Raw genomic sequence first — 12,512 nt, forward strand, 5'->3', positions numbered from 1 at the left:
CACTTCCCAATAACTTTAGAACATTTTGGTCCTGAAATAATCTCAAAAATTCCTCGTTGGAACCTTAAAAAAGCTAACTGGAATGAATTCAAATTACTATGCAAACACAAACTCCTACCTGAAAAATGTGAGAAAGACCCAATCACTCACTTTACAGATACCATTATCTCAATAGCAGAAGAATGTATTCCTAAAACAAAATCATCAACCAAGTATAATCGTCCCTGGTTTAATAATGACTGTAAAAAGACTATCAGGCTACGATGTGCTGCATTAAGAAAATTCAACAATCAACCAACTACTCAGAATTTAAACAACTTTAAAATATGCAGGGCTAAAGCACGCCGAACAATAAACGAAGCCAAAAGGGAATCATGGAAGAATTTTGTGTCTAAAATCAATAACACCACCAAAGACAAAACTGTATGGAATATGATTCAGAAAATATCAGGAAAAACACCAGTTCCCCTCTCAACCACTTCTGTATAAACAATAGTAAAATAACTAAAAAAGAGGACATGGCAAACCTGCTTGCAGATACTATTGCAAATAATTCATCTTGTAAAAATTACGATAAAAAATTCCAGATCTTTAAACAGGAATCAGAAAAAACCAAACTGAACTTTAAAAGTAATAAGGAAGAATACAACAAACCTTTTACCATCCATGAACTAAAGGATTCATTAAAAAAAAGCCAACAACACGGCTGAGGGACCTGATAAAATAACGTATGAATTTCTAAAACAACTACCAGATGAACCATTAAAGTATTTACTTTCTATTTATAATGACATCTGGCTCAATGGCAATCTTCCAGCCATATGGAAACAAGCCACAGTCATTCCTATACCAAAACCAGGAAAGGATGCATCTGACCCCTCCAATTATCGCCCCATAGCTCTAACAAGCTGTGTGTGTAAGATCATGGAGAGAATGGTCAACACCAGGTTAATTTGGTTTCTGGAAACAAATAAAATAATAACTAATTTTCAGTGTGGCTTCCGAAAACATCGTAGCACAACAGACCATTTAATTCGTTTAGAAACTTTCATCAGAAATTCATTTATACAAAAAAAGCATATGACTGCTATTTTCTTTGATCTTGAAAAGGCGTACGATACCACATGAAGGTATGGCATCATGAAAGATCTCAAAGAAGCTGGAGTGAAAGGAAGACTACCCATCTTCATCAACAACTTCATAAATAATAGACTATTCAATGTCCGTGTAGGAACATGCCTATCGGACATCAAAGAACAGGAAACGGGAGTTCCACAGGGAAGTATTTTGTCGGTAACATTATTCAGCCTAAAAATTAACAGTATTGTTGGATGCATAAACCAAGGCGTGGATTGCTCTCTATATGTTGATGATTTTTTAATTGCATATAGCTCAAGACATATCCATATAATTGAGCGTCAACTTCAACAATGCATTGACAAAATAAAAAAATGGCTTCAAATTTTCCATTAACAAAACAAAATGTATGCATTTTTGTCAACTAAGAAAACTGCACCCAGGTCCTCTTTTAAAACTAAATGATATTCCGATTCCTGTTGTAAATGAACATAAATTCTTAGGGTTAATACTAGATAAAAAACTTACATTCATCCCTCATATAAAACATCTTAAAAATAAATGTAATAAAACCCTACAGCTAATGCGGGTCATTGCCCACACAGATTGGGGAGCGGACAGACAAACCCTATTAAAGTTATATAGGTTACTAGTGCGATCGAAACTAGACTATGGTAGCTTCATTTACGGTGCCACCAGAAAGTCGTATATAAAGATATTGGACACCGTTCAACATCAGGGCCTCAGACTTGCGCTGGGAGCCTTCCGAACTTCCCCCATCGATAGTCTCTATGCAGAAGCCAATGAACCCCCATTATCAATTCGACGCGACAAACTAGCCTTGCAATACCTGACCAAAATTCTCTCTTGGCCAGAAAATCCTGCTTACAACTGCATTGCAAACTCACTAGATTACTCGCTCTATGATAGAGAAAAATCACAGCCAACAAATCCAACCTATAACTGTACCTTAAATCCAAATTACCAAAATCTATATTACCAAAAAGTAAAAGCTATAAAACCTTTTGGGCTCTGTACAAAACCACTAGTAAAAGATACAGGTATCACAATCACCAATATCCATAATGTCAACCAACTAAGCCTTCCACCCTGGCTACTAAAATACCCTGAAATCATCCTTGAATTAAATAACCTCCCAAAAAATCAAACCCATCCACTAACCTATCAAGAAAAACTCCTTATCATTCAGGAAAAATACCCAAACCATCAGCACATATACACAGATGGGTCCAAAGACAGCAACAAAACCGGATGCGGAGTCGTATCCACTAACATTAACTTACAGAAGCGACTACCAGACCATGCCTCAATTTTTAGTGCCGAAGCCACAGCCTTAGATATGGCACTAGATCTCATCACTGACCTTACCCACAACAAATTTATAATTTTTTCAGACTCCCTATCGGTACTCGAATCCTTAAAGAATAAAAATTTAAATAACCCACTACTCATCAAACTGCTACAAAAAATACACACTCTCTCACAAAACAAAAGTATCAAATTCTGCTGGATCCCCAGTCATTCTGGAATTCAGGGCAATGAAAAAGCTGACATAGCTGCCAAAAATGCTTTAAAACTCCTTAAAAGCAATATAAAAATTCCACATTCTGACTACAAACAACAAATAAATAATCTGATTATGAAGAAATGGCAAGAAAGATGGAATAAAACTGTCCAAATAATAAACTTTTCAAGATCAAGCCCACAATAGAAGAACGATTACCAGATGCCAGAAGATCACGTAGAGAGGAAGTGATTTTATCCCGTATTCGCATAGGACATACGCACATAACCCACTCCTTCCTGCTAAAAAAAAGAAGACCCTCCAGAATGTTTTGCATGGCAAGAACCTTTTATAGTAAAACACTTTCTTTTGGATTGTGGCGATCTCGCGCATATCCGACAAAATTATTACAATGTCAACAATATGAAAGAACTATTTAAAAAAATAAACTCCAACAAAATAACATTTCTAAAGAAAGTAAATCTATATGAAAGAATATAACTTTAATTCAATCCAACTTTACGCCCCACCCCCAAAAAAGGAAGGAAGCACATCACCTAATGATAATACAAAAAGTCTGATTTGACTCACTGATTAAATTAAAATATCTATTCCAAAAAAAACAAAAAAACTGAATTCGGTATTAAATAACCAAAAAAAAAAAAAGAAGGTTGATATGCCGTAAAACCAAACCAAACCAATTTTCATATTTTATTTCTTATGGATTTTTTAATTTATTTTTTTAACTGCTTAAAATTTATTGGATATCTGATAAGCGAAGATAGCCCACAATGTATTGCCCTAAAAGAAACTCTAACCCCCAATGAACATAAATAGGTAGCTTTTAATAAAAGAAAGAATAAACCACTAGTAAGCATCACAGAAGATGGCAGAGAATTAGTGCAGCACACATGTAGTCACAACTATTTCATGCTTATCAAGTCTAATTTAATATATTAATATATCTTAAAGAGGAATCATTTATTCAATTGACCGTAACTTAACAGTCTACTGAGTTGCAAAATTGAGATGGGTTATAGAGAGGAGATACTTATAAATTCATGGCTTACTTTAATGCTTTGTCAAACCATGATTATAAACACATCTATTAAGCTTGGTCACTTCTTCTGAACTGTGACATATGTCTGACGTCATTTCTCCCTAATTATATTTCCCTATAGAGCTTAATGAACTTACAGGTCAATTTTGTAATCTTATTATGATCTCTGCTATCTAAGATATATATTTTTTACATAGGGTTTGTACTGACTTGAAAAGTCCTTGAATTTTGACTTTTGCCTTGAAAGGGCTTTATTTCTTGAAAAAAATAGAAAATGTCTTGAAAATCGCATTCTTTATGTCCAGTAAACATTTGTTGAAATATTAAAAATAAAATCGAAATAAATACTATTTAATTATTTTTTAATAAAAATACCATCAAAATCAAATATATAAGTTTTTAATAAAAATACCATCAAAATCAAATATATAAAAGTTTTTAATAAAAATACCATCAAAATCAAATATATAAAAGTTTTTAATAAAAATACCATCAAAATCAAATATATAAAAGTTTTTAATAAAAATACCATCAAAATCAAATATATAAAAGTTTTTAATAAAAATACCATCAAAATCAAATATATAAAAGTTTTTAATAAAAATACCATCAAAATCAAATGTATAAAAGTTTTTAATAAAAATACCATCAAAATCAAATATATAAAAGTTTTTTAAAAAAATACCATCATAATCAAATATTTAAAAGTTTTTAATAAAAATACCATCATAATCAAAAAAATATAAGTCTACAGCTCACTTGAAGAAAATGCCTTCAAAACATGATCGTCTGCTGGATTCGCAGTAATTTTTGAATGCGAGGGGACAAGAGAGCTGATTCAGCAGCTAATTCATCCTTGAAAATGATTATTGATAAGAAATTCTGTGTGCCCTAAACTAACATGGAACCCAAAATGAATGTTTATAAAAGGAAATAGTAGCAATTATGTGGAAAAAAAAAAAAAAATAAATAAAACCCTCTTTGAAGAAATTGACAACAAAATAAACTGAAGAGGTTATCCTAGGGCAACTATATTAATAAGAGCAACCAGAGTTACCATAGTAAAACAGAGTTAAAATGTTCAGAACCCAATCTCGTATCGGGGAAAAGATACATGATGCAAGAGGATCTTTAGCCAAATACAGCTCACTTGAAAAAAATGCATTCAAGCAGAACCTGAACTTAAAGCACGCAACCTTCATGGTATCCTTTGAGAGTTGCCTGAACATTAGTTTGATTCTGATAATTGGCCTGCCTTTGACCTAGCAGGCAAAACAGTTACTGTCTGCCTAAACTGCGCCCCACATATTATCGGATTGTAATCAAACTAGTCGGAAGAAAGTATCCAGATGTTGGCACTGCTGAAGTCGTAGTTCTCATACAGCTATTTTTTTGGGTTTTCCTGGAGGTGGAGCATGTAGTTGAGTGTTGTTTTCACCTATCTTCTATCTTGAATATAACTTTCATGATGGTGTACTCATTTGTGTACATGTCTCTACTGGTGCTTTTTGGGGGTGGGGCATAATATGGTTATGTCAGGTCAGAAAAGTAAAAAGAGTTTAACTGCAAAGTTCAATAGCTCATCAATAAAAAGATTCGTGTAACGTTTTATGCATCTTTTTTTTTAAATCCTCATTTACATTTGTGAAACGTCAGTTTGGTTCGATTTTTTAAATTTACTTCAAGCGTATTTCTTATGAGGACAGTTAACATTTTCATGAAGATTCAGTTCATCTTTAACTGCCCTCTCCTATCTCAAAATCATGCATCAATAGGATTTAATTGATTCTAGGCTTGTCCTCATTTAATTAATCTATTTGCTTTGAGATATCGCTTTTATTATCTTATTATTTTTATTATCTGCCCTAAAAATTTGCTATAAATTTTCAACTAATTTTTCTTTTGCTGCTCTTTCATAAGCAATATATAATCCATTATCTTTCATAAGCAATATATAATCCATTATCTTTCATAAGCAATATATAATCCATTATCTTTCATAAGCAATATATAATCCATTATCTTTCATAAGCAATATATAATCCATTATCTTTCATAAGCAATATATAATCCATTATCTTTCATAAGCAATATATAATCCATTATCTTTCATAAGCAATATATAATCCATTATCTTTCATAAGCAATATATAATCCATTATCTTTCATAAGCAATATATAATCCATTATCTTTCATAAGCAATATATAATCCATTATCTTTCATAAGCAATATATAATCCATTATCTTTCATAAGCAATATATAATCCATTATCTTTCATAAGCAATATATAATCCATTATCTTTCATAAGCAATATATAATCCATTATCTTTCTCATCCATTATCTCGCGGTCCTGAATATGACCTTAAACTATATCCGATGGTGAGGGCCCCAGCTTGCAGGCCTTAGGGAGTGTGGAGCCACCCTTTAATTGCCGTTGCTCCCAGGTCCACTCTGACCCGGAGTGGTAGCACCTGTTAGGGTCCCAACTATGGGTTAAATAGAATATGACCTAAAAAACAAATATACTATATTAAAAAATCGTTCTTAAAAATCACCAGATTCGGCATTAAATAACTTGAAGAGGGTTGATATGCCGTAAAACAAAACAACCAACCAACCATTATCTCGCTCATCCATTATCTTGCTCATCCAATCTTTTCCAAATAGAAGGGAGTAGCAATTAAACTATTTTCATAATGTATTTTTAAGGGATCCTATACTTCTATAGCAGGAATACTTCTATTTCCAAATTTATCAAAAGCCCAAATATCCTCTGTAACATCACATCTTGGTCAAACATTCCTCACCCGCCAGTCATTTATATGTGCATAACATAAAATTGTTTAAACTTGATATAAAATCTTATTTTCAATAGAAACAATAGAACGTTTTATAAACTAAATCATCTATTCTTTTTGCTGGTGCATTTCTGTAAAAAGTCAAGTTCTCATGTTTGAAGATTTTCATTTCTAAACGTGCAGATTGAATGGCTGAATTTTAAAATTATCCAGTCTTGTTGTTTGCAGTTTCATGTTAGATTGTGTTAAGCAGCAAAGTGAAAAATTTCCATTAGAATTAGTCCTATGTGTCAAAATGAGTTTTCGATGTTAATGATAATTGTGTCGTGTCTGTATTTGAAAATTAAATTTTTACATTTTTAATTTATAATATAAAAAAAAAAATTAAAAAAAAAGCATAAATTTTGATAATTCTAAGTGTTATTATATTCGGTTTATCTGTTTTCTATGCTGGCATTATTCATTCAATGTGATCAAAAGTTTTTTTTTTTTTTTCCAGATGAATCATGGTAAATCCTCTAATTTGAGTGAAGGATCTGAATTTGTCTCGGATTCCCTGAAGAAAGCTGTAGCTTCAGCTGGAGTAGAACCACTAAGCAGCTTAGAAAACCTCTCTTCGGAGGTGGCTCACGACAGCACTCTGCATTCGGCGTTTGAAGAGCAGATATGTCACAATGTGTTGCAACGGATTCATTTGGACTCTGATTACAACCCAGAAAGATTCCCAAACACTGAAGAATATTTTAAGAATCAACATGGCAAATAATCGTAACTCTAACCTATCAGGGAAGGGAGGTTAGGGGTTTGGGTTGGAGAAGGATGCCCTCTCCTCCTTACTGCTGTTTAACTGGGATTTGATTTGAATCATATTTATGTTTCGGAATTTTTACGACGAGGATTGATAATTTGAATTATTTGGACTACTATCCTCATTTTGCTTCTCACATTTTGGCTGACCTCCTTCAGTCCAATCTTTTTGAACCCTGGAATCTTTGTTGACCTTTGAATTATAAATTCCAAAGTTCAAAAAGATGCACCTGAGGACTAAAACATTGTGAAAAATAATCATAATTAGGGTAATCTGAATAATCCAAATATAATTTAGTATTAACGGAAATTATCACCCCCATTTTTTTTTTTTTTTTTTTTTTTTTTTTAAGTTCTCGAATGGATCGATGAACTTTGTGTTTGACAACCACTTTTTAAATTGATTCTAGATTGGTGAATGTACTTTTCTATCCATTCAAGTGAAGTGGGAAAGATCTCCATCATTGATCACATTCGATGAGGGGGTGAAATATTAATTGCTACACTGACTGCAGGCAGACCCCTTCCCCTTCAGGAACAAACATTGTTTCGTTTTTGTGTTTCTGCTTATTTTATATGCATCCCTAATCCTCTACATTATTCTACATTGTGAGAAAGTCTTGTATTTTGAGCCCCCCCCCCCCCCTCAAAATTCAAATCGAAATTCCTAACTTCCAACGATCAAAACTGCAGTGATAATCTTTACAGTTCTATGCATTTGATCATTTTAGCAGTTTTTTTTTTTTTCTCCACAATTTTTCAAGTTATGTCTTTTATGTAATATTCTTTCTTACTTTTGAGGGGGGGGGGGTAATCTTCCTGAATGGAAATTGTCAAAAAATTTGACATATGAGCAGCAAAAATTATTTCACTAATCACTTTCAGTGTATATTTTATTTAATTTTAAAAAAATATCTAATAAAATTGATTTACTAAAATGGGATGGAAGTTTCTCACCCCTTTCAAGGGTTTTCAATTTAAAAACATTTTCTGTTTTATGCAATTACTTAGATTTGACTTGGCAATGAAAGTTCTTTATCCTATATATTTGTAATATCTCTGTCTGAGGATGCAATTGAAAACTAAACCCTATACCAGGATCAAACCACTTTTCTCAAATGAAATGTATCAGTGAATCTAATCGATCATATTGCAACATCTGCATTCACAACTGACATGCGTAAATATGAGACAATGTTTGAATATTATGAGAACAGAAATGCGTTTCAAGGCGAGGTGCAGAAGTGCACAGGGATTCTTGGGCAACACGAGGATGCCTGTTAATTTTAGAATGTAACGCCCGATGGAATACATGAATAAAATCCCTTGATTATTTATGCAGTGTGATAACATGCAATTATGGTGACAATTTGGGACCAGCCTCTCATCAAGGCTTTTTAGGTTACCCAAATCTATTCATAACCTTTTTTTTTAAATGGATTTGTTCATGAAATCTGCAATTCAACAATATTTGCTACAAATAAAATTTATTCCTGATTTGTCCAAGTTTTAGCATGAATATCAAACAATATGTAGAGTCTCATCAATATAAGGTGTAGAAGGGTTTATATTCACCAAACCCTGACTCCACAGAGTGGGGTTATTTCAAAAGAATCTGCAGATTATTTTTGAATAGAAGAAAACTATCAGTCAAGACGGGGGGAGGGGGTTGAAGTTTTTCCACATCATATCCACATGTTTAGCATTGAATGGTGAAAGAACAAAACCTGTTGGACAAGTTTGGCACCGACTAAAGTTTATTTGTACGAAACATAAGAGATGTGGAGAACATCAATGGCAAAGTTTAATCATGCCCCCCCCCCCTCCTCTCTCTTCTGATGCAAATTTTAGTTTGGAAAACGTATCACATTTTTCTCTTTTTGATAAATATTTTTTTTAAAATTTATTTCATTATTTTTTTCTTTCATAAAATTTTTTATTTTTTTAGCAAAATTTTCATTTTTTTTTTTTTTTTTTTTTTTTTTTTTCACATTTATTTAAACAAATTTTCTTGATAATTTGAGTATTGCAAAGTACTTTGTTCTCATTTCAGCAGTAATTATTTTATAAGTAACAATACTTAATATTTCTACCTAATCATGGATGCCAGATGTCAATAAAAGTCACTCAGAGTTCATTGTTAATCAATGTCTTATCTGTTGCACTACTGGTCAATGTGAATTAAATCAAGGATTCCGTTCCATAGATTCCCTAATTCAAAGATTTCCAAGTTTAAAATGATGCAACTAAACCTGATTATTTTCATGTTTAGTCAATGTAAACTTATTTAACTCTATTTAAATAATCCAAATACAAATTTTAGTTTTTTAAAAAAAAACTAAAATTTATATTTCAAAAATTTTCTAACATTTAAATAAGTTCATAAATGTGCTATCCAGACTGTTTATATCAAATTTTCCTTCATATGTTTGATATTGCATCCTCATTTCAATGGAAATTCCACATTAAAATCAGTAGGAACTTGAAAAGCATGCCTTTTTTTTTTTTTTTTTTTTTTTTTTTTTTTTTTAAGTTAACAGAAAAACTATTGGATATATTTATGGAAAAATTTCAATAAAAATGTACCTTTCACTGATTTTTGATGTCCATCATATTTTTATGAAAGGTTATTGGGTTACTGAGAAAGAAAAGCTTGCTTGTGAACTAATGTCAAATTCTCACATTAGAGCAAGTGTTACAATATGTTCCATTTTTCTTTTCATCTTAGCAATAAAGTAAAAAAATTCATGCATAAACGACCTCGATACTATTATGTAGACAAATAATAGTATTTAAAAAATGTCTTTGGATTTTGAACACGTCTACCTACAACTTCTAAACATTCTTTCATTAGCATCTTCTTGGCATTGGAGACATCACTTATTTTGAAAGGTAGTAGACCGTCGGCCCAAGGCAAAAATTATTACTTTTAATGGAATGTAAAAGGGGTAGAGATTATTTTTGGATAATGTGTATAAAATCATAAAAAACCTTAGAAATGTTTTCACACGCAAGATTTTGGTACATTAATTAATAATTTGAATTTTAATCAAATACATACAAAAAGTATCCAATCAGAATACACCTTTCATTTATTTGCTTAAAATCAACCAAGCACAATGATTGTAGTATGTGTTAAAATCAAGATGGTGGCATCCAGCAAAAAGAAAATATGTAAACAAAGACAAGATTATTTTTGATCTCACATTTTCATTTAGTTTTTGCACTTTTCTAGATGAGGACTTAATAAATAAATAGGAAATTACTAAGTGTTCAGAGAGAGTGAAATCATTTTAAACAAGCAATATCAAAAATATATGAAAATTTGTCATCTGCTTTGAGGAATCACAATTGTAATAACACAAAATAAAATAAATTATCAATCAGCAATTTTCATGATTTCAATGCTTTTAAGTAATTTGATATATTTATAGATGAACTCTCCCCACTTTTACGACTTTCTAAGTAATTATTGTAGCCGAGTACTCGTTATTACATGAAAAAATTTGGCAGAAAGAAAAAAAAAATATATGTAATAGCCTAAAAAGTAGACCTCTTCCCCCACCCCCCAAAAAAAAATAAAAAACTAACACATAATTTATGACATAGTAAAAAATGCAATTGTAGTCTGAAAATGGGGGGGGGGGGGTCATTGTTCGTTAAATATGTGAAACTAATCTTTCATTTTAAATTGTCTTTTTGTTTTTTCTTTCTGTCAAGTTTTTCAAGACACAATCACCTAAATATAGAATCTTAAACCTTTTCGGAAGGGGAGCAGACAGTGTTAAACTGCAATAAAGCCCTACCATAATTTTATAGGTCCCGATATCCAAATTTATTTATCCTGTATATAATATTTTAATTGCAGAAATTCCTCTCTAGACCAAATTACTGTAGGCTTGCAAAAACAGATGCCACATACAAATTCATGTTCAAATGTATTACCCACCATCTTATGTAATTTTTGACCGCCATTACACATTCAATTATAATATTAAAATACATTCCATCCATGGAGAACCACCATCATAATCGCAATATTCTGCATCTTTTTCTATTACAGTTACACCTTCCATAATTGGATGAGTACATACTGATACCATATTCTTTCCTATTTCCAAATCAAAATTAATAACTTCTTCCCAACAACGTTCCGGTGTTTATGATTGATTGAAACATTGAAAGTTTTGGGAGTTTTTCATTCCTTGGCTTTTGGGTCAAGATCACATAACTGTTGCTTATTATTTGTCGTGTTATTTGACCAATACTGTTGTTTATTACATTTTCAGTGAATTTTATTCAAGTACGCATGTGTCACCCCCACTCCTTCATCAGTCGGTTGAGGATGATCGTCGACCTCCGAACCCTTCCACTGCCGGTGATAATTCTTGGCCGTCTAAAGTTACTGGTATGGGGAAGTGACCGAATTATCGGTTGATCGTCTAGATATATATCCTGGACCAATTCGTTGTGTACCCTCTTAACAACGAACGTTGTTGAAAGAGAGCCGTGGATTTTTAGTGTAGTAAAAGAAAACAGGATAAAACGGTTCTGCACCAAATATATATTAAAAAAAAAAGTATGGTTCTTATAATTCTTTCAGAGTCCTGAAGGAAGCGATGTTATTATTCTAAGAATATGGTCGAAGGCGTCAGCTTGTAACCTTGTGGAGTGTCGGTCTCTGGGTATCTGAAATGTGTTTTAACCTCCCCACACCCTTACTTCGTTACACATGAACAAAATAAAAGAATAATTTTATTGTATTTTAGTAAGAAAGCTAACAAATTAGTAATTCGTTCTTACTAAAATAACAGGGGGATGCATCTTTTCTGGTTGTTAAGTTTTGAGACATTTTGTTGAACAAAAATGTCGGTATAGTTCAGATCAGTAACCAAGATGGCGGCCAAGAATCAAATGCAGTCCGTGCCGTAGTTAACGACGAACTGATTGAATCCAAAATTCGACAATTTTTATAATAATTTTTAAACATTTTTCATTGGTTGTTTAGCACAGCCATTGGTTATAAAAATGATTGGCGAATCCATTCGTCTCATACTCCTATCAGGAGTCAAAAACATTTTACATAATAAGAAAAATCAAGTTTGTTACATTTTGTTTTTGAGTTTCCAATTTGATGTTTAAGTTTGATGGAGGTGGACGATTTTTTTTTTTTTTTTTTTTTTTTTTTTTTTTTTTAGCGGTGATTTGGCCAGGGGATTCCGATATTGACAATTACCCAT

The 12,512-nt window shown here is 32.0% G+C and overlaps 1 protein-coding gene across 4 annotated transcripts in view; it reads left to right on the plus strand.

Moving 5' to 3' along the window:
- Positions 1-7,923, plus strand: part of LOC145241490 (large proline-rich protein BAG6-like) — a 322,214-nt gene extending 314,291 nt beyond the window's left edge. For all 4 annotated transcript variants that reach the window (XM_080104490.1, XM_080104489.1, XM_080104493.1 and 1 more), the window contains one exon: positions 6,965-7,923. In XM_080104490.1, the coding sequence (XP_079960616.1) occupies positions 6,965-7,231 (267 nt within the window). In that variant the 3' untranslated portion in view covers positions 7,232-7,923. The remainder of the gene's footprint in view (positions 1-6,964) is intronic.
- Positions 7,924-12,512: the final 4,589 nt, after the last annotated feature.

The sequence above is a fragment of the Euprymna scolopes genome, chromosome 20, assembly GCF_053919585.1.
Source record: "Euprymna scolopes isolate OS-2025 chromosome 20, ASM5391958v1, whole genome shotgun sequence".
NCBI lineage: Eukaryota > Metazoa > Mollusca > Cephalopoda > Sepiida > Sepiolidae > Euprymna > Euprymna scolopes.